Source organism: Vanellus vanellus (genome assembly GCF_965231255.1).
Source record: "Vanellus vanellus genome assembly, chromosome: 6".
NCBI lineage: Eukaryota > Metazoa > Chordata > Aves > Charadriiformes > Charadriidae > Vanellus > Vanellus vanellus.
In genome coordinates, this window is record NC_138911.1 from 19,471,776 (window position 1) to 19,493,920 (window position 22,145).

Genomic DNA, 22,145 nt, shown 5'->3' on the forward strand with positions numbered 1-22,145 from the left:
TTTCATCCCAATTGATAGTTCCTTTTTAAAGCAATTTTCTATTGCTATTAATTGTAGTCTATTACAGATAAAGCAAAGGAGAACACTTTAAAACATTTTTCTAAAATGCCTTAGCAGTCACTTCATCACACATATGCTTTTTAAAATGCTAATGCATTCTCTGGTAGAATTTAAGTAATTGCTGTAAACAGTGTTCACATTAAAGTGCAGTTGCTCCTTTTGGTGGTAGGGAAAAAGTAGGCAGTAGTACAAACCTTAAGATTCCTGTTCATTGTGATGCCTATTGACATTACCAGATTCAGTCTCAAAGCCAGAGGGACCTAAATCTGTTTTGTTTCTATACAGTCACATGGTGCTCTACAGTCTAGTTTTTCTGAATTCCGAAACAAGACTTGAAGCCACTATAAGCCCTCTGGATTCTTAAACACATTTTGCATTGACCAGAATTTGCTTTGTTATGGTAAATGAATCTTTCAGGACTATTTTGCAATCAAACACCACACTGAGGTTTGGACCTTGTGTTGTCATTGTCCCTCCTGCTGCTGTTCTGCATATTGACAGGGTAGTGGGTTCAGAGTTCCAAGACCTTTCTGAACTGGAATTTAGAGATGCCCTATTAGGTCTGGGAAGAGCTGTCTATCTAAAGTGCAATTTTTAGCCTGAAATATATCTTACATGCCTGTCCCTAGGTGGCCTTATCTGTAGAGAAGTAGTGAAGTATTCCTGTTTTCTAGCTGCAGGAAGGAACACTCATAGTTTATATGAAAGAACCTGAATGTCTCATTTCTCTAAACCAATTATTTTGTTTCTTTATGTATTCCTAAAGTTTCTGTGATTTATTCATAAACCTGTATTGCCCAGGAGAATGCATTAGTCACATTCTTCCCAATTAATACTGTTATATAAGCCACCTGTCTGTCTTCCATGCATATCTTCCTATTGCATTAGCTAGAAAAAACACTTTTGCTTCCTGAGTAAATAGGTAGCTGAAAGTACATTCATCAGTTACAGAAACATCCTAAAACGTTCACAATGTCTGTGCATGCTTTAAAGCTTAGAAGGACGTTGGATTTAATAATATCAATAAGCAGAATCCTGAAATTTTTCCTTCTGCCTTGCTTGACTTCTTAGATAGTAGCTGTACTTGAAAATTTTTGATTTATAGGATAACAAGGCTTCAACTGAAAAGTGCGTCCCATTGTGTATTAAATATCTCATGTTATCAAATTCTTTCTGTCTTGAAATTCATTTTGGGTTTTAAAACTTACACATGATTGCAAGTGTGCTTTAATACATCTTATATTCTTTATTTGTTGGAATCGCTGTGGACTGTTAATCAAAAATATAGCAAAAGGCATGGAAATAAGTACCATCAAGAATCAAATAATATATTAGAGTTCAGCGGCTGGCGAAAGACTGATAAAGGAGACCAGAGATGTATGTGGAATACCCTAACCAGCTGGGATGCTAGGAGCTGAAGTATTGTTCCTTTTGTGTTCTACCCGGATTAAAATTTAAAGAGAGAGCATATTTAAATGTAAGCAGTTTATTTAGGAATTTGTAATTTAGAGTCCTTTGATATGCATTAAGGTCAAAGCAGTCTGACAGTAAATGTTATCTGAAAGGAGACACTTTTAAGACCTAAAAATACTGGTTTGCTTAGGGAAAAACAGTCTGGAAAATGCAGCATTGCACATGAGATCAAGTGCATGATGCAGGAAGGAAACATATTGGGTCATCTCTTTAACTTCTTGACTTCAGCTTTTGCAAACAAGAACTAGGTGAGACTGGTCCTCTGCCAGTCAGAAGAAGAACTATGTGAGACTGGTCCTCGTGCTTTCAAAAATGAAGGATCTGGTGGAGTCCTTGGTTTTTGGTTTGCTTGTGAAATATTCTGGGCTAAAAGAAAAAATAATTGTTTTTTAAATCCAGACATTTTATATATTCCTTTACAGCATTTTTTCCTATATCTATTTATGGCATTGTCCAGAGACAGTTGCACTGGCATAATCAAAGGGTGGGAATGTGTGTGGAGGCTGATCAGGAGGCAGGAACCGCTCTAGCAAGCTTTGCTGTCACAGAGAATACATGTAGAGCTACCATTACAGCAAACACAGACTGAGATAGTTAGTATTTCCATCTACCTGATGTTCAGGAATTGCATGGTTTTCCTGCAAACATAAGTGATTTGCAAGAGAGAGGAACAGCAGAAACCAAAGCTAGGCTCTAAAAAGTGTGTGTTACACTGTGATTTTCCTTTGGGAGGGGAGACTTGTGGTTGTATATGTCTGAAGAGAGGTGCTAGGATCGCTGTGTAAATGGTTGCTAGACCAGATGGTTTGCTGAAGACTTCCAGCCTGTCTTTCAACAGATTGTCTCAAAATGTTAGAATGTTACTGCTTTTAACATGCATGGATATGGATGCATGTATAAACTATATGAGTACCATTTCTAAAACAACAATGTGTAGCCAGGCATATTCTGCCCGTTGGTGGTGGTGGGTAAGTCCATTTGTGCTGACTAATCCTGGGCTTCATTAAATTCCTGACTTAAATATGTACATTTCAGTCATTATTGTACTGCAGAAATCATACTGGTGAAAGCTGCGTGGATGTTTTTATATGGATATCACAAGCCTGTTTCTGAAATTTGATAGCTGTGCTGGAGTGAACTACCTTTATGCCTAAATATGTTGTTGAAAAGAAAAAAGATGGCAAATGGGACTTGAAATTTGGTTGAACCTGTTCTCTTAAGTCTGTAAGTCACAGGGACTCAGTTGGTTATTTTATTTTCTTCTCTACACTAACATGCTTTATAATATGTTCGGGATGCTTTTTCAAAGGCAAAGAGTGAGACTGAATTTGAATAGTAACTCTTTCTTGTCTGCAAGTAAATTAAATTTAATCTGACTAGATCGTTACATATTTTGTCCAGGTTCAGCAACCATTTTACCCATGGTGTTTCACAGTTACTATGAAGAAAACAATGACTAAAGAAAATTCATAAGTTTATTTAGATACACTATAATCGGAAAGAGCATCAGTAATACTCCTGTCTCCTGCTGTCATGAGAAAAAGCAAAGGCAGACAGAAAGCTCTTAGTATCTGTAGGTAGGATGCTGTCTTCACAGGGATTCTGAATCTAGTTAGTTGTTTTGCTAAACACAGTGTTAAATAACTCCATAGTTATGGACAGGTTGTTAGTAGTCACTTTTCTTGGACTTGTATTGTTCCCTAAAGTATAATCCTTTGCAGAAAGTAGCAATAAAAAATGGCATTGGCTGTGTCACCTCATAACATAATACTGTGCTCTTTACTTGCATTTTGACAGTTAGGATATGCGCTAAGAAGTTTGTCCTATGTGATGTCCTTTTAAAACACCTGTCCTTACGTTACAAGACAGTAGCTGCTCCTTGAATAGCAGATGATTCCTTATCTCTTGAAGTTGTATGGTATCTATAAATGAGAAAAAGTAAAATCTCAAGTAAACAAGTGAAGCATCTCAACTTATTTGACATACCATTGAGAACTTTTTTAAGGAAGATTACATTTAAGATACTAAGAACTTGTTTTGTCATACCCTGAATATTTGATGAAGCTACAAAAAAGCACTGGTTACTTTGTCGATATTAAGAGTTTTAAAATTACAGATTAAAAGCCTGCTGCATTTCTAAAAAAAAAGAAAATAAAAAATATCTGTTTAAAACCTCCAAATCTTTGGAGTTTTGTATGTATTAATCATAATTAAAATGCGTGGAACACAGTTTTAAAAGTAGATTGTTTCAATTGGTTAAGAAGCCCCAGGTAACACAAGGCAACTTTACACTTTATTAAGTTTATCAAGTCTAGCATGATACTACTAGATATATGTATCAGACCCTGATCCTTGGTTCAAGTGACAGTATGCAAAATAGCTGCTGTTCTTACCCATGTCTTAATAACATGCTTACCAGTTCAAAGCAGAGGGTATGTTTTCATTTAACCTTCTGGGATGTGGTATTTGGGATTATTAACAAAAATTAAGCACATTGTAAACAAATCATACTTCACCTCATGAAGTTCTCAAAAATACTACTACTGGTAAATTGCATACAGTTTAGCTAGAACAAATTATTATCTCCTGGCCAGTCTCTGATAGTATCTATTAAAGTAGTATTTAAATTAAAACCAAGCACACTGCTTCTGATAAAAGGTACATTTAAATGCACAGTTTCACATCTGGCAGAAGGACTGAGAAGCATTAGTGGAAATATGAAGTATGGTTTCTCGTCTCTAAAACAAAAGCTCTTAGTATGAATTTGATGTAAGTGCCAGCTTTCTTAAAATAGTCCACTCTGCAGATGTGCGACTGTTGGACTGGGATGACATTTCAAGTGGGACCTGTCAGCAAACCTTGTATGCATTAAATAAACCAAAGTCTGTTAATGTTTTAGTATCAGTTGTATTTTCTAGATCTTGGATCGTTCTTCTCTGGACTCTCTCTAAATCTCCTATGTTATATATATATTAATCTCCTATGTTACTTAATATATGGTTCCCCGAACCATATATTTTGAGCTGTGGCCCTCATTTTTCAGGAAGAAATATGTATCCGTATGGTATAGAGCAGAATGTATAGGACAGCCCAGATCAATTGTGTGGCATGTGCCTAGCAAGTCTAGTATGTTCTGGATACATTAGACCTGTTGTATATGCAGTATAAAAATCAACCTTGATGGTCCTCTGCTGGACCTCTTTAAAATCTGGGCTAAGGAAATGGTGGGGCAATACATGTTGTATGAAAGTGACCTAAAGCAATTTCCTAAAACAGTAATGCCGGTGGATTGTTTTTAAGTTTGTGGAAGATGCCAGATTGGTTAAGTAAACATTTAACAGGAGGTGATCAGATCTTGAAGTTATTCCAGAAACATTAAAAATTACCTGGGATTAAGTAAAGATGGATATAGAATACTATTTTAAGGAGGGAGAAGTAAAACATGGAAATGCATGGGAACTTTCTGGGCAGACCTGTCTTGGAAGAGGATCAGGCAATTTCAAAATGCTGAGACAGCAGTGCTGTGAGATGTAGGGAAAGGGACACTTCATTGTGAGACAATTGACAGGGAGCTTTCAGGGTGACAACAGGTAATTATTCTGCCCTCAGTGCTAAGCAGTTCTCATGGAAAACTAAGTCTGGGTACTATGTTTATATGAGGATGTAGAAAAATTAGAGTGTTTAGAGGAAAGTAAGAAAAATGGCTACAAGTATAGATAATGTCTCCTTTGAGGAAAGTTTGAAGAACTGTATTTAGTATATTAAAAAGAAGAGCATCAGGAGACATAATACATCTTCCAATATATCAACAGGGGCTGTGTAAGTGACAGTGATACATTGGTCTTTACATCAGCTTGGAAGAAAAGGATAAAAATACTCTTAGTTCATGATAAAGAATTCTTAGGTTGAACACTAGAAAAAGAGTAACGTCAGATGGCAAAACACTGTGGAAACATGTAGGAAAATTTTTGAATCTTCATATGCATTTTGAACTTGATGATACATCTAGGTAGCAGGTGATGCACAGCTGTGTGAAGAGAAAAGGGAGGGCAGCACCTTTATTAATTTCTTTGGGTGGCAGAATTAATGCTCCATATATGCCTGTTTGGCAGAAGAGTACAAGGAAGCAGAGCTGAGCCACTGGGAGAAAGAAGACAAAGGATAGGCTATGTTGTGATATTTTCTTCCTCCATCCCAGGAACAAAACAAACATTCACAAATACACCTTCCCCCTGTTTCTCTTGAAGAGCTGTGGGCAGCTCCTTGTGCAGGGGATACACCTAGGACTGAAACTAGCCTTATTCTTTTTTTAAAAGATACTTCTGAAGGCTTTCTTTGTTAAGCCTTCCTGCTAAATTTTTAGGTAAGCTAGAAATCTAGATAATTTTTTCTTTTAGGTGTGATTAAAAAATGGTGGGTAGGGCAGACACAGTAAAGGAATTGAGAGAGCTGAAGATATGTTAAGTCAGATTTTGGCCTTCTGTTCTTAAATTGAGACTTTATGGACTTGCTTTTAGCCTCGGTGAATTAAAAAAACAGGTAAACATTTCCAAAATAACATCTAAAACACTGAAGTGGCTCATACTGTTAAATTTATAACCTGATGTGAATTTTCATGTGTTGTCTAAAAGTGACAAAACACATCTATGGCACAACATTTTCTGTCAGATGCAGTGCTGGCTGTTTTCTCATTGTTCTGAGAAGTTTGTCACATCTGTATGTGAAGCACAGCATCGCAAAGTGTGTTTCTGCTTCCCATCCATTCTCAGCTATGTGCAGTAATATCCCAACCATCATTTTTAACTGCTGCTTCTTACTGTGGCTGATATCGTTTGATTGGGAAAAAAAGTTGACATTCATAGCACTTCTTACATATTAAACAGTCCGAAGTCCTAAGAATTGGTAACTCATTTGGGTTATGCTAAGGCTAAGTGTTCTTCACACTACATTTTTTTAAAAGCAATGAGAAGTTGCTGGCATAGAATATTTTTGGTTTACTTATGCATTATGACACAAGGGACTTTGAGGGAAAAGTCATGGAGGAGGTAATGGAAAACAGGAGAGGTGCCTGAGCACTGGAGGAAAGCTAATGTCACACCAGTCTTCAAAAAGAGCAAGAAGGAGGACCCGGAAAACTACAGACTGGTCAGCCTCACCTCCATCCCTGGATGTCATCTCTAAGCATGTAGAGGAAAAGAAGGTTACGGGGAGTGGTCAACATGGATTCACCAAGGGGAAATCATGTTTGACCAATCTGATAGCCTTCCATGATGGCATGACTGCTGGGTGGATGAGGAGAGAGCAATGGACATTGTCTACCTTGACTTCAGCAAGGCTTTTGACGCTGTCTCCCATAACATCCTCATAGGTAAGCTGAGGAAGCATGGGTTAGATGAGTGGACAATGAAGTGGATTGAGAACTGGCTGAATGGCAGAGCTCAGTGGGTTGTCATCAGCAACGCAGAGTCCAGCTGGAGGCCTGTAACTAGCAGTGTTCCCCAGGGGTCAGTACTCAGTCCAGCCTTGTTCAACATATTAGTCAACAACCTGGGTGAGGGGATAGAGTGTACCCTCAGCAAGTTTGCTGATGACACAAAACTGTGAGGGGTGCCTGACACACCAGAAGGCTGTGCCGCCATACAGTGACACCTGGACAGGTGAGATCTGAGCGGAGAGGAACCTAATGAAATTCAACAAAGGCAAGTGTAGGGTCCTGCACCTAGAGAGGAATAACCCCATCCACCGGTACAGGTTAGGGGCTGACCTGCTGGAAAGCAGCTCTGCAGAGAGGGACCTGGCAGTGCTGGTGGACAACAGGATGACCATGAGGCAGCAATGTGCCCTGGTGGCCAAGAAGGCCAGTAGTCTCCTGGGGTGCGTTAAGAGTGTGGACAGCAGCTTGAGGGAGGTCATCCTCCCCCTCTACTCTGCCCTGGTGAGGTCCTATCTGGAGTATTGTGTCCAGTTCTGGGCCCCTCAAGTTCCAGAAGGACAGGGAACTACTGGAGAGAGTTTGGCGGAGGGCTACAAAGATGATCAAGGGAATGGAGCACCTCTCTTATGAGGAAAGGCTGCATCTGTTTAGCCTGGAGAAGAGAAGACTGAGAGGGGATCTCATCAATGCTTAGAAATATCTAAAGGGCGGGTGTCAAGAGGATGGGGCCAGACTCTTTTCAGTGGTGCCCAGCCACAGGAAAAGGAGCAACAGGCACAAATTGGAACACAGGAAATTCCATCTCAAAGTGAGGAAAAACTTCTTTACTTTGAAGGTGACAGAGCACTGGAACAGGCTGCCTGGAGAGGTTGTGGAGTCTTGTTCTCTGGAGATATTCAAAACCTGCTTGTAGGCATTCCTGTGCAACCTGCTGTAGATGGACCTGCTTTGGCAGGGGTGTTGCACTAGATGATCTCCTAAGGTCCCTTCCAACCCCTCCCTGGCATTCTGTGGTTCTGTTAAAAACCAAAAATATCTCAAGAGCCATCACTGCATCACTGGTTTTAGAGTATGGAGATTACAAAGCCTTGACAGTGTTTTACTGTAATTCAGTAATTTTCCTCTTTTCAGCCTCAAAGTGTTTTTTATTTAAGCTATTAAAGAGAATGCATTTTGTGTTCAAATGGCACTTAGTACAATTTTGAAAATGTTAATTATAGTATCCTCATTGTTTTAGGAGCTGGATCTGTTGATGTTCCTGAACAAGGTCAGGAGGAATGTTCTGTACTTGTTTTGCTTTGGTTTTGTTCCAGTGGGGCAGAGTAGGCAAGACCGATTCTAAATTACTGTATTTTTGTCATGAAAAGGCTAGCTGTCTTGTTTGATAGCTTTGAAATGGCATTCTTCATTCATTGAACAGTAAGGTTTGCTATGGTGAGATGTGAATATATGGAGAACACAGATTCCTATTTAGTGTCATGCACTTTAGGCAGTAGTATTCCAAGATTGATAGTAAACTGCTCAAATATTTAGTCTGTCCTGAAAAAATATATTTGAAATTATTCCAGGACTGTATGGGGATTGTAAACGTTAGAGTATACTAATCCTTTCTTTGGGAAGGAAGAACTTGTATTTCCAGGAAAACAAGACATGAGCTTGTTAAAAACTGTTCTTTTGGTGGAGTAGAAAGCAAAGAGAGAACTTTTCTGGAGAAGCTGGGAAGCTTTTACTAGTGTTACTGCTGTTTATGAAGAGATTTTTATGTAACAGGGTTTTCTACCTTTAGACCACCATTCAGAATAGGTGGATGTTTCTTTGTTTTTCATTTGTTGTGGGAATCAGCTGCCTCTTAGACCTCACTGTAAGTTTTATAGATCAAGATCCACCTTTGTATTAGGAGAAATCCTAAAATTGTTCTGTATGCTGTCAGCAAGGTGCATAACAATGGATTTTGGGGATGGACACCCCCAGCATTCTGAAGTGATTTATCTTTTTAAAATGTTCCTGCTAAAGTTCAAGTCATTACTACCTTTGTTATGCTAAGCTTAGTATAATGTCTTAAGAGAAATACAAGAAGAAAATGCTCAAAGAATATACATTTGCTCTGTGAACTTTAAAAGAAAGCCAGGCAGCTGAATTAAATGAAAGTCACTTGTTAAGCAGCTGGAACCAGAGATTGCTGAAAATCAGGATTTTCAATTTGTGCCAAAACATCCTGCAAATAAGAAGTTTTGATATGCAGCTTCTTCAGCTTACTGCACTGTAATGCTGTGTTAATACCTGTTTGGTCTTTAGAGAGTTTGCAAAATACTTCTCTGCTATGCAGCAGTCTTGCCCACAACTTGTTACTTGCTAGTGAAACACATGCAGTTAAATCTGTAGTTGAGCATGTCTTCCGTTCTTCATTTTTTTTAGAGTCTAGGCTTTGAAAAGAACATATTAAAGCTACTGCAGTCTTGGCAAATAATCCATATCAAATTTGTCTGTCTTCATTGGCTTCTTGAGCTTCACAGCAGTAATACAGCTGCATTTATTTGAAAGGCACAGGAACCCAAACCACTTCTTATATCAAATATTTGCATATAATATATGTTCCTCATTCAAAATATGGCAAGCATCCCTAACTTTGGATGTTCATATTTGAATATGTAAGAGTGGAAAAAAACATCTACAGCGTCTCTGCCTGTTAGTTAAAGCTTCTCTATGTAAGCACTCTCAGTATTTTCCACCTCTAATCTTCCACTTCTCCAAAATTAAGATCTTAGCTACTCAGTTTGTTCTTGATTCTTGTTGCAAAAACATTGCGGATGTGAAGGATTGTCTTAAGTAGCTTCAGTTCTTTCTTTCCAGAGCTGCTGTGCAATGAAAATTACCAGAATCTATGCAGTCTTCATTATGCTATCCAGTAGCAATGGATATCAGCTTAATTTTGCTACCCTGCCTCTTGAGAAAGATTTACAGCAAAGCAGCCAACTTGTCCCATGTTTTACTTTGTACTGTCATGCCCTTTTCCTTCTTTGCTGTAAATATACATACATACTTGGCTGAGAAGTAGGAAGAGTACATGATGGAAAACTGCTTGTTGCCCTCACAGTTGCCCAGCTCAATGGATGCCACAACGGACCAGTGTTTTGCATATGTGATAAAGGAAACAGGTGTTTTAGTCTCCTAGAAGTTGATTATGAATGGATATTTGTAATTATTAAGGTAATTTGTATTTTTCACCAGGAGTCTGTCATCTTTAGAAGTTGCTGCAGATTCAATTGCCTTGCCATAACTTTGTGTATCCAGAATTGTATGTTTGTGGATTCACTACTCTAGTATATGCAATGTTTTCCTTAGAAGCACTTGTAGCAAGTAGTAATTCTGATGCAGAATATGCAAATAAACAACAAGGTAATTTTTATTATAATGTATGGTAAATAAATTCAATTAAATTATAAACAGCTTCTAAGATGTCTCTGTTTTAGAGTGAAATAGGAACCATCACTTATTTTTAAAATCATTCCCAGGCAGGACTATGCAGACCAGAATTTAAAGCCTTGAAATTTTTGGTAAGTAAATAATGCCAGGGATCAAAACAACAGGAAACCTATTGCTTGTTTCAGATGGAGTTTAAAAGTATCAGATTATGTCAAATAACAGCATACTAGAAAAACAACTTTGTAGAGTAGTGTTTATTAAGTAGGGGTCTGTTTTACAAATACTTACACTTAACATTATGAAAGGTTAAAATGTTTATGAGAAACTTGGCCATAATAATCTTATTTTGTTGGAATCAGTAAGACCCTTGCTGCGCTTTTCTGATCTTTCTACATGTCTGATTATCTTTCTTACTTTTCCTTCCAATTTGACAAATGAGGTCACATAATAGCAGGCAATTCTAAAAATGATCAGTGTGTATTCATTGTAGAATTAGTGAGTATATACACTAAGTACACCAACCCATACTTGCTGTTGCTAATAAAAAAATTGATGCCAGGAAATTGATACAGAAAATGGGACTTGGGAAGGAAAATCTGAAAACTATGAAGCTTCCTGTTTGTTGTGCCTACTCGATAATAACACATTGCCTTCCATCGTTCCTGTAGTCATTAATCTTCCTGTGAGTATCCTAGAAAAAAAGGCACTGTTAGGAATATGGAGAGTACAGTTGCATATCAAGAGATTTTGAAATTGGGCTCTGTGTACAAAATTCAGCATTCAAGAAGGCATAGAAATGACTCTTAAGTGGGCTGTCTAGGTTAGCTAACTGGCATAATAGTTTTCATTGCATATTAGAAAACCTGTAAATTATGTGTCTTGGATCACAAGATACAGCTTGAGATATGAGTTTACATTGAGGGCAGCAGAAAACTTGGTAAGAAATGACTACTGACTACTTCTGAGTAACAGTTACTGGAGAAAATTTAATAAACTCTTCAAATTATAGTAATACTATTGAATCATACTTAGAGTCATGCTGTTGGGCTTATGGGTTTTGTTTCTTCCCTGTATAAAGGCTTAAAGTATAGGTCTGCCAGTCACATCTCTTTTTAAACTGAATTCTGTTAGCTACAGTAAATCTGGATGCTTGTTAACGACTCTAAACTATGTTTCCCTTGCCGATGACTTCCCTGTTTTTGCTGCTGTTTGTTGGGCTGCCAGCTCAGTACAGCGTGGCTCTGACTGCAGTCATGAAAAGTTCAATGCATTTTGTATAGATTTCGAAAGGACTTGAGAGGAACAAAGCTATTCTTAGAGGTGGCTTTTTAAGACTGTGCCTTACTATATAAAATTAATCCAGCCAAGGTCTGACTACACTGTGACATGTGCTGAAGCAGGCATACCTGTCAGTTTTTGAATTCCCACTAGGGAGAATCTTTAAAATAATCTGTAGGTCAACAAACAATGGTCAAAGAGAAGAAAGAGTGGAATGTATTCCTCACCATGTCTGGTGCTTGTAGCTCTACCAATTCTGAGCCAGCTGCTGTAGAGCAATTACTATATAAGTTTCAGTGTGAAGTTGGAAAATTTTCAAAAAAAAAAAAAAAAAAGAAAAGAAGATGAGCATTTTAATCTTTGCAAGGAGGAATTAAGCCTACATTTAGTGAGTTCTTAGATTAGGCTCCTATGCTTCAGGGTACAAGCTTGTTTTGCATGATGTTCTGTTACTGGAGCATGGCTTGCCTGGGCATTAAGCCCTGTCATGAAAGTCTCCAGAATAGTTTGGAAATTAGGAGAACCAAATGGTGATGCAGTGGATGTTCATTTATGCATAGTCTTGCTTAAATAACTGCTCTGAAGAGGCTGAAGCAACATGACAGAAACAACATTAAAAGGAGAGCGGTTAACCTCCCCAAAAATGGAAACAGTAAATACAATGACAAGTATCAAAAAAAACTTTTTCTTGTTTGATATTCAGATTGTCTGGTTTTGTCCAACAGGCATATTTCTTATGTTGGCTTAAGAGTTTCAGATAAAAATTCTTAAGTTTCTTGAAAAATAACAGTGTAAGTGGTGCAGACTGGTCTGCCAACATGCCTCAGGTCTGAGGACGGCAGGCTCATTTGTCCCTAGGTGTCTGCTGGGATTTCATGCTTTCTTTTCAGGACGTATAATTGTTGGCATGTTTCTCCTTCTTGACTTCTGTACTGGTTTAAACCAGATGGGCCACAGGTAATTAGTTTGGCTTCACGAAAACTATGTAGGCTACTTCATGGCAAGAACAGATCTTGTGTTTCTCCCTGTTTGGAAAGCAAGTACTGCAAAAGCAACAGCTGGGATGGGATATGTACATTAAGGAAGAGTGCCAGCCCTCAATGTTCTCCAAAAATTTCATTTAGTACACAAATACCAATTTGTTTTTTGATGAAAACACAGCAAGTTTTTACTTGTCAGTTTGTTATCATTTACAGTCTCCTAGTGATATGAAGCACTTACATTATGTGAAGTAACCACTCCCAACTCTTTTGTAGGGTTGCAGATTTTTATTTCTGAATTTAAGCTACTATACTGAAGAGTAGAGAATAGGTGCATTATCTTAAGGCAAAATAAACTATAACTATGTGACTTTCAACACAGTCTCCCACATCATCCTCACAGGCAAGCTTAGGAAGTGTGGGTTAGATGAATGGACAGTGGGGTGGATTGAACAGTGGCTGGCAGATAGAGCTCAGAGGGTTGTGGTTAGTGGTGCAGTCTAGTTGGAGGTCAGTAACAAGTGGTGTCCCTCAGGGGTCAGTACTGGGTCCAGTCCTGTTCAATATATTCAGCAATGACTTGGATGAAAGGATAGAGTGTACCATCAGCAATTTTGCTGATGACACAAAACTGGGAGGAGTGGCTGACATGCTGGAAGGCTGTGCCGCCATACAGTGTGACCTGGACAGGCTGGAGAGTTGGGCAGAGAGGAACCTTATGAAATTCAACAAGGGCACGTGTAGGGTCCTGCACCTAGACAGGAATAACCCAATCCATCAGTACAGGTTAGGGGCTGAACTCCTGGAGAGCAGCTCTGTGGAAAGAGACTTGGTAATCCTGGTGGACAACAGGATGACCATGAGGCAGCAATGTGCCCTTGTGGCCAAGAAGGCCAGTGGTCTCCTGGGGTGCATTAAAAAGAGACTGGCCAGCACGTTGAGGCAGGTCATCCTTCCCCTCTACTCTGCCCTGGTGAGGCCACATCTGGAGTATTGTGTCCAGTTCTGGGCTCCCCAGTTCCAGAAGGTCAGGGAACTGCTGGAGAGGGTCCAGCAAAGGGCTACAAAGATGACTAGGGGATTGGAACATCTCTCTTATGAGGAAGGGCTGAAGGACTTGGGTCTTTTTAGTCTAGAGAAAAGACAACTGAGAGGGGATCTTATTAATGCTTATAAATGTCTAAAGGGAGGGTGCCAGGGGGATAGGAACAGTCTTTTTTCAGTGGTGCTCAATGATAGGACAAGAGGTAACAGGCACAAACTTGAACATAAGAAGTTCCATCTTAACATGAGAAGGAACTTCTTTACTTTGAAGGTGGCAGAGCACTGGAACAGGCTGCCCAGGGAGATTGTGGAGTCTCCCACACTGGAGACATTCAAAACCCGCCTGGATGCCGTTCTATGCAACCTGCTGTAGGTGACCCTGTTTTGGCAGAGGGTTTGGACTAGATGATCTCCAGAGGTCCCTTCCAACCCTGACCATTCTGTGATTCTGTGACTTGTCATAGAAGTTTATCTAACAAACTGTTATAATCTACCAGTGAATGAATGTTATTACAATGCTCCTGGACTACCTGCACCTTTTAGAAGGTTCTCCCTGTTGTCTAACCCAGGCTTGCTAAAGTAATTATCTTGGGATATTCAGGCTGTTCCAACTCATTAGAAATGAACTGCTCAATTGTCATGTTTCCATTAAAATTCCTCTTTTTTCATTTGCTCATTCTTTTATAATTTTTATCTCTTGGGAGTTTCTCTGACTTATTAACAATAAGGTAGTCTTTCATATTACATATTACATGAGCAAAATATGGAGATACTAAGAAGATGGGAGTGAGCTGGGAGGGGAAGGAACCTCTTGCTTTTGTCTCTGCCTCCATCTGTCCCAACACTTTTAGTGTGTGAAACTGGGAGAATGTTCTAAGAGTAGAACCAGATGAAAAGACACGACTGGAAGAGTGTATGGTAGCAGTGGTGACTGCACTGATTTTATGGAGTTACCTTTCAGTTTGATTTTTATTTCTATTTTAAGAGGAATGGAACTTTCATACAGATTGTAAAAAAAAAAAAAAAGGAATAGATTTATGCTACCTTGGAATTTGTGTTATTTTTTTCTCCTGCAACAGACTGACCTCAACACTATGGTTCAATGGACTAACATTTTGGGGTTTGTAGTGTACAGTCCCTAATTTGTCATATTGATCTGTGTTTGTAGGCCACAAAATCAGATACTGTGTTTAAGCTCTGATTTAACTCAGATTTGGATCCTATCATTACACATAGTTCTTCAGCTCTTGCAACTTTTTGTCCTTAAAAAGGAAATAGAGAAAAAGAATGCTGTATTACAAAGGCTTGTGATCATATTTGAATACTAAGCATTAGCATTTTCCAAAATGCTTAATGAGTAACGTGCATCCCTGTAAAAGCCTTGATATGTTGTCTGCAAGGATGTGCTCACTGAGGGAGAGGGGTCAGAGATGGAGATCATGCTGTGCTTTTTAAAATCTCCAATGAACAGCTCCCACTATGTATTGAATCTATTTTCATCTATCTCAGAATCTCTCTTTTTTTGGTTAATCATTCAGTATGGTCACGTTCCTTTTGACAGCAAGGATTAGATCTGTAATTATCGTTCATGGCTTTGAACAATGGTATTGTGTCAAGGTCCTGTTGTTGACTTGCCTGCTTCATGCAATACTATTGCAGACAGAACATAATTCTATTTTTAGCATGATTACTGAGGAAACAAGGTGTCTAAACTTTATCTCTTCTGTTCTTCATCTCTCCACAAAAGGCATTTTAGCATTTGACCAGTTTCAAACAAAATTGATGTAGACAGAGTTTTGATAGTGAAGTCCTTGCCACTTCGTGAAAGTACGTAGCTGAACAAATGAAGATGACCCATCTTTTTTCCTCAAGACCCAGTAGTGCGAGAGCATTATAAATGGAATATCTATAAGACACCAGAGAATGTAGTTGCAAAACATCCACAGAAACCAGGATCCATATAGAACTGTTTTCTACATACTGATAGGGGAGAATTACTTCAGTGAGCTGTCATCCTTACAGAGTTTTGGAGAACCTAAAAAGAGATAGGGTAGTTACAAAACTGCCAAGAGGATTTTTCCTGATAAGAAAGTGGTTTCAGGTTTTAACTTGTTTATGCATTTGGCTATTTCATTATCAATGCCTATCATTGTGTGATGCACAGGGTAGAGATTTTAGCTCTTTCTCCTATTTGCAGTAGAACAGACTGGATGCAGGAAGAAAAGGTGAATTTTATTGAATGACTGTGCATTAACTGAATTCAGTGGTCTGTGTTCATAAAATGCAATAGCATTATACTTTAGTGCAGCTAACTGGAAGGAACTATGAAAACCAATGATACCTGATGGTGAAGAAAGATGAGAGAAGGGAAGATTTGCAAACTTTTGCTTTACAGAGAAAATAGAGAATTATACACAACAAGAAAATAAAGTCATTACTGAGAAGATGACTTCTGAAACAGATATATACAGGAAACAGAAAATCAATCAGTTTTCCATTATGAAGGACTATTCAAAGACGTGAGGATACAGAAAACTCTTTTATAAGAGAGGGAGAAGGTGAGGTAACCAAACAAGAATGCAGTTTGAACTTGCTGTCAGTTACAAAATGTTTTTTTCTTATCTTATTTCATCTTGAGAGTAATCATAGTGAGACAAGAAGTAATTGAGAATGTAGATTCATTTGAAAGTAAATGAAAATGTCTTGCATGGTTGAAGTATTTTTTCCAGTTTTTCAATATGAAAGACTAGAAAGTCAAAACCTTATAGAAATACTTACAAGTAAAGCACTGATGGCAATTTTGATACATATGACCATATGCTATTTGGAAGATTCAGGTAATAGACATTCTAGGCTATGAAACTAACTCCCCTGCACTTATTTTAGACTTGAAAGTATAGAATGGTGAAATTCTAAGCTGCGTATACAGAAATACCAAGGAAAACAGGTGATTTCTTCTTTTAAGTCTGTGATATTCCCCCTATAATAGTTTCTGTATATACATATAACAGCATGCCATCAGAAGATACTGACAAACTGTCAGGAATATGTACAAATAAGACTTATGCTCTCAGGGGAATAGTTGTTCCTCTCTTGCTGTGTTGTCTAGCAGAAAGTTGAGTGAGGAGCATACAAATGGAAATGGAATATCTCAACAAAGTAAAGGAGCTTCTTAGTCAAGTCAAAAGTGACATAGGTAAGAATGAATACTGGGCCATGTAAACAAGCTTTCAATAGGAAAGTCGGTATTTTATCCAAGAAAATGCATCTCTTAAAAGCATGTGGTGGAAGCCTCATCACCTGTCAAGGGTTGTCTAAAGCAAAGGTATTGATGTGTCTCAAGGACAGCTGTTTGCTGTACAAGAAAAGGACTCTCACTTAACTGGAAATATTTCTGTGTCTTGAACATTATGCTTAAAAAGTAGAGTGCTTTTTCTCTCAGTAACTCAGTGGTTCCCTATAAAAGGACAGGAAAGATAGAATATAATAGAGTATTTCCCATTGGAAGGGACCTACTGTGATCATCTAGTCCAACTGCCTGATGACTTCAGGGTTGACCAAAAGTTAAAGCATATTATTGAGGGTGTTGTCCAAATGCCTCTTAAACACTGACAGTCATGGAGCATCAACTGCCTCTTTAAGGAGCCTGTTCCAGTGTTTGACCACCCTCTTGGTTAAGAAATGCTTCCTCATATCCAGTCTAAACCTCCCCTGGCACAGCTTTGAAACATTATGGCGCATCATGTCAGTGGATACCAGGGAGAAGAGCTCAGCACCTCCCTCTCCATTTCCCCTCCTCAGGAAGCTATAGAGAGCAAGGAGGTCACCCCTCAGCCTCCTTTCCTCCAAACAGACAAACCCGAAGTCTGTAGCGGCTCCTCCTATGACATTCCTTCCAGCCCTTTCACCAACTTTGATGCCCTCCTCTGGATGCATTCAAGTACGTTAATATCCATCTTAAATTGTGGGGGCCAGAACTGCACACAGTACTCCAGGTGAGGCTGCACCAGCACTAACTACAGTGGGGTAATCACCTCTTTTGACCAGCTGGTTTTACTGTGTGTGATGCATCTCAGAATGTGGTTTGCCCTCTTGGCTGCCAGGGCACACTGCTGACTCATATTGAGCCTGCTATTGATCAGCACAAGCACCTGGGATAATGTCCTATATACATCATGATGGACATTATATCAAGACCTCAGCTGAAATGAATGATTTGTTGTATGTATAGTATCAGAGGTGTTTTTTACTGCAGTTAAAGTGCCATAAATTTCATGTAAATGGTGAATTTCTCCTCATGAAGCAGCTGTTACTCTCCATATAGATGTACCGTATAGATGGCCGTTTCCAAACCTGAATAGTTAGGGTTTTTGCTTGCATTTAATAAGTTTCAGAGTTGAAAAGTGTTACAACGATCACTTAAGAACACTAATACATTTGAGCAGAATGTTAAGGAAACTGAATGACAATTGCTTAAGGTATTGAGATAGAAAAATACAAATGTGAATATCATATGAAGTGTTTGGCTCTCAGAACAGCAATAAAAAGAATTTAGTATAAGCTAACAAAAAAAGAATACCCTTTTCTGCTTAAATTTACTTCTTGAATCCAAATTGTTTCATATTTATAGTGCATTTTGCATAATTTCAGTATATTTTTGGGCCAGTAGGAGCAGATTTCTTTAAACAGCAGATTTCTCTTGTATTCAGCATTCAACTTCACTCTTTTAACAAGTACATTTGTTAGATTCCATATGAGATGTAATTTTTGAACTGTGTCTTATGGTGAACTCAAAGATAAAGCAAACGAAGCAGTTCAAAGGTCAGGGTTAATTCCATGTAAATAGCCTTTTAGATATATTAAATCATTTGCTTTTCCTGGTATACATGTTCATACACCTGACTTCTGCTCCTTCACATTTGTGTTGTTAATAGTGAGCAGATAAAATCACCAAGGTTTTAGCCATCTGAAAATTTATTAACAAGCTGTCTTTAGTATGTATATTGTACAGTCCTGCTAAATGGTGGCGAAGTTTCTGCCACTTTACTGCATATTTTGGAAATGGTATTCAAGGCTTAGAAGAATGACAGGCTTTTAGCTTAGACTTGGAAACTTTTATTCTCATAGACTGCATATTCTGTGCCTTCTTTTGTCTTCCTCTGTTCTGGTTTTCTTAATGATGTAGTCAGTAGAACATACCTGCCCTTGAGGCAAGTTTACGATTAAATATCAGAATGATTAGGAAACCTCAAATAAGAAGCCTAACAGCTATTGAAAAATACGTAGTTTTTATCCTTGAGGGCCAATTTTCTTGAATCAGAACAGTTCTCAAAGCATGAATCAAATAGTCTTGTTTTTGCTCCAGTGGAAGGTTTCCCAAAGTGCTTGACTGGAGCAGAATTGACTGGTTGTGCTGATTGAGCTGGTGAGTGGCGCTTTCTGTTGAAAAGGGGTGGTGTTTTAACACTATCCATGAATGGACAAAGTGTATTCATTGCTGCCGGGTTTGTTCCAACTTGGAAATTTATGACCTTGCTCCTCAGATGGCATTCCTTTGTAGCTGAAGTAATTTTCTCCAAAGCAAGCTTGTAACTGAACTATGACAATATCCATTTTAACTTGGTTTTTTTTTTGGTAGGGTTTTGGGGTTTTTTTGTGAGTTTGGTGGGTTTTTTTCATATTCCTTGACAGTGTATGTGAAAAATGGTTGTAGAAGGCAAGTTACATATACAATTTTCATTAAAGTACTACTCAGCTTAATCTATAAAGCAATCCAACTTGCCCTAATATCTAATACGCATTATAATTACTTTTTATGCTTTTCCCTTCATGAGTAATCAAAATCAATTTACTGAAAATGTGTTTTGCTGGAGTTTGCAATGGGGAATTGAGTTGCCTACAGACATCCAAGTTGCCATGACATTGTTTCAAAGATGTCTTTTATTTTCTTTATTCTTGTAGAACAACTGTAGTTTGCAATTGCAGTAAATGACAAGCAGGTAACTATCCAAAAACCTGAGGTCCAGCAATAGGTTCCAGAAGTGACGATTTTTTTTTAATGTGTTAAAACCCCAGAAGGAAAGGGATGGGATTTCTCCTTAAATGACAGGTATCTGAAAACTTGAGAATTCCAGAACACCACTATGCTTCATACAAATTACAGCTACATAATCCAGTGTATGTTTGGTCAGGTTCATTGACCTGACTTGCAAATATCATTCATGCTTTACTCCCTTATAACATGACAGGCATGTTAAATGATTTATTCTGCCCCATTTTGTAACCTGTACTCTGTTAAACTCTTTCCTAATGTGATGGAACAGAAAGTGTCCTTCTAAACTGATAAATGAACGCTGTTATGTTCTGATGATCCATTTGGCATATATTGTTGGATGAAGAATTTGCACACTGATCCAAAAGTGATAAGGGTCAAAATAAGTGATTTTTCAATTTATTACTTGCATCTGTCACTGAGTATCTTTTTGGTTTTTACATTTAAGACTGACCGTGTGTGGTTTTAATGTGTATCTTGGCTAGACAGGGGTTGCCTACTCATTTCTAGATCAAGTAGAGGTTTCTGATATACTGGGAAGGTCTGGATTCTTCAGTCTCTCTCCTCTACTCTCTATAGGAGTCTTGTACGATTCTCTGTCTGACTCTTAAATGACAGAGTCGCACCACAGAGTTTGTAGCTGTTAAACCACCTTTTTTTTCTTTTTCTTTTTCTTTTCTTTTATAATGGTCACCTATGAATCCTGCTCTCCCAGGCTATTTAGGACAATATGCTATTTCTCTACCTCTGCTTCAGAGCCCTTTGGCTAAGAACACTGTTCTGGTTGCAGCTTCTCTGTTTAGTTCAGTCCCATCTTTGCAGTGTGATTAAGGCTTCCTTCTAGTGCAAGACGTCCCTGCCCATGGGCAACCAACCCATGGTTGGGAGGTCCAACCTCCCCATGGCAGGGAGGTTGGAACTAGATTATCTTTAAGGTCCCTTCCAACCAAATCATTCTACGGTGATTCTATGTTCCCTGCTGTGCTGTGTGCTGCTTGTTTGAAGGTACAAATTCTCTTTGAAACAGATTCAATGTTTTCAGGCAACTTGTATGCATTAATTGTTTCTGAGTTGAATAGTTGAAGGAAGTCAGTAGTCTCTATGAGTCCAAAACTATCAAAAATATACCCCCTCACCCATGAAGCAAGGTAGATATTAACCCAATGCTAGATTTTGTAAATTAAGAATAAGCAAAAAAAGGGGGAAGTAACAATTGTGTTCCATATTTCATACAAAGATATGCTGAAGGCATAACTACACTTTTGTCTAGAGAAGGTCATAGAATGGATTTTTTCTCTTCCCCCAAAAGAAGAAAGAAATGGATGTGGTGTTGTCTAAAGAAAAGAGGTTTGTATAGTCTTTTGCTAAAACCAGGCAGCTGCATAAGCCTTCTGCTTTTTAGGACTTTTTTGGAAGGGAATGAAAAGAAACTAAAATGCTTTTCAGTGGTGAGAGAAAATTTCTTAAGTACAGTACAAGCTGAAATTACTGTTCCTTTTGAAATTAATAAAAAAATTATCTCTGGTTTATGTTTTTATATCAATAGCTGCACCCATCCATTTATTAAAGTATGGCTCAGATAACTTAGTTTTATAAATATCACAAAGCAGTTTGACAGGCCAAGCAATTAAAGGTTTTGTAAAAGCTTTTAGAGTTCAGCTGATTGCTACCTAAGGCACTTTGATTAGTCCACAGCCCTTATAATCACTATTGTACCCATGATGGAAACCCTTGTTTGGTAAGTATTCTGTGGAAATCTGATTCTTCCCACTGGCAACATAAGTAGCATTGAATATTTTTTTTACTTAGGCATTTATGTTAAGAATGTCACTGAAATATCTTTTTTTTGCCACCTCAGAATGAAAGATTTTTTGTACCTGATCAAACGTTATGAAACCCGAAAGAGAGAATAAGCCAGGTTATTGTAGTAATTTATCTCTTCCTGTTGTTTTTGTTTTGCTTTTTTTTTTAAAAGGACTAACCAGCCGGGAATGTTCACAAAGAAAGAATTTGATCAGTTGGCCTCAGCAGTAGACAGCTTCAGTCTCATGACATATGACTATTCAACACCACAACGGTAAGACTCCATCTAACATTAGAAAAAGATTGCTGAAGGAACGGATTCCCTCTTAAGTCACTATTAAATCTATGGCATGAGTTCATTTTTTTTAGTAAAGTGGATAGTATGTTTTAACTGTATCAGATACTAAAGTTTTGGATTAGTAATTAGGATAGGTGATTTTTGAACAAGCCAATAACGCAGGACGTTGTTTAACAGCAGTGTAGATTTGGCACCCAGATATTGTGAAAGGCTTTGTACTCAAGCTAAAAAAAATATTCTTTTACTAGTACTGTGAAACTTATTCTTTTCCAGGCCAGGTTCATTTTGTTTTAGTTATTT

The 22,145-nt window shown here is 38.2% G+C and overlaps 1 protein-coding gene across 1 annotated transcript in view; it reads left to right on the forward strand.

Annotated features, from left to right (window-relative positions):
• The window catches only part of CHID1 (chitinase domain containing 1), a 127,626-nt gene that overhangs the window by 23,986 nt on the left and 81,495 nt on the right, over nt 1-22,145 (forward strand). The window contains exon 9 of the mRNA XM_082485554.1: nt 21,720-21,821. Coding sequence (XP_082341680.1) covers nt 21,720-21,821 — 102 coding nt within the window. The remainder of the gene's footprint in view (nt 1-21,719; nt 21,822-22,145) is intronic.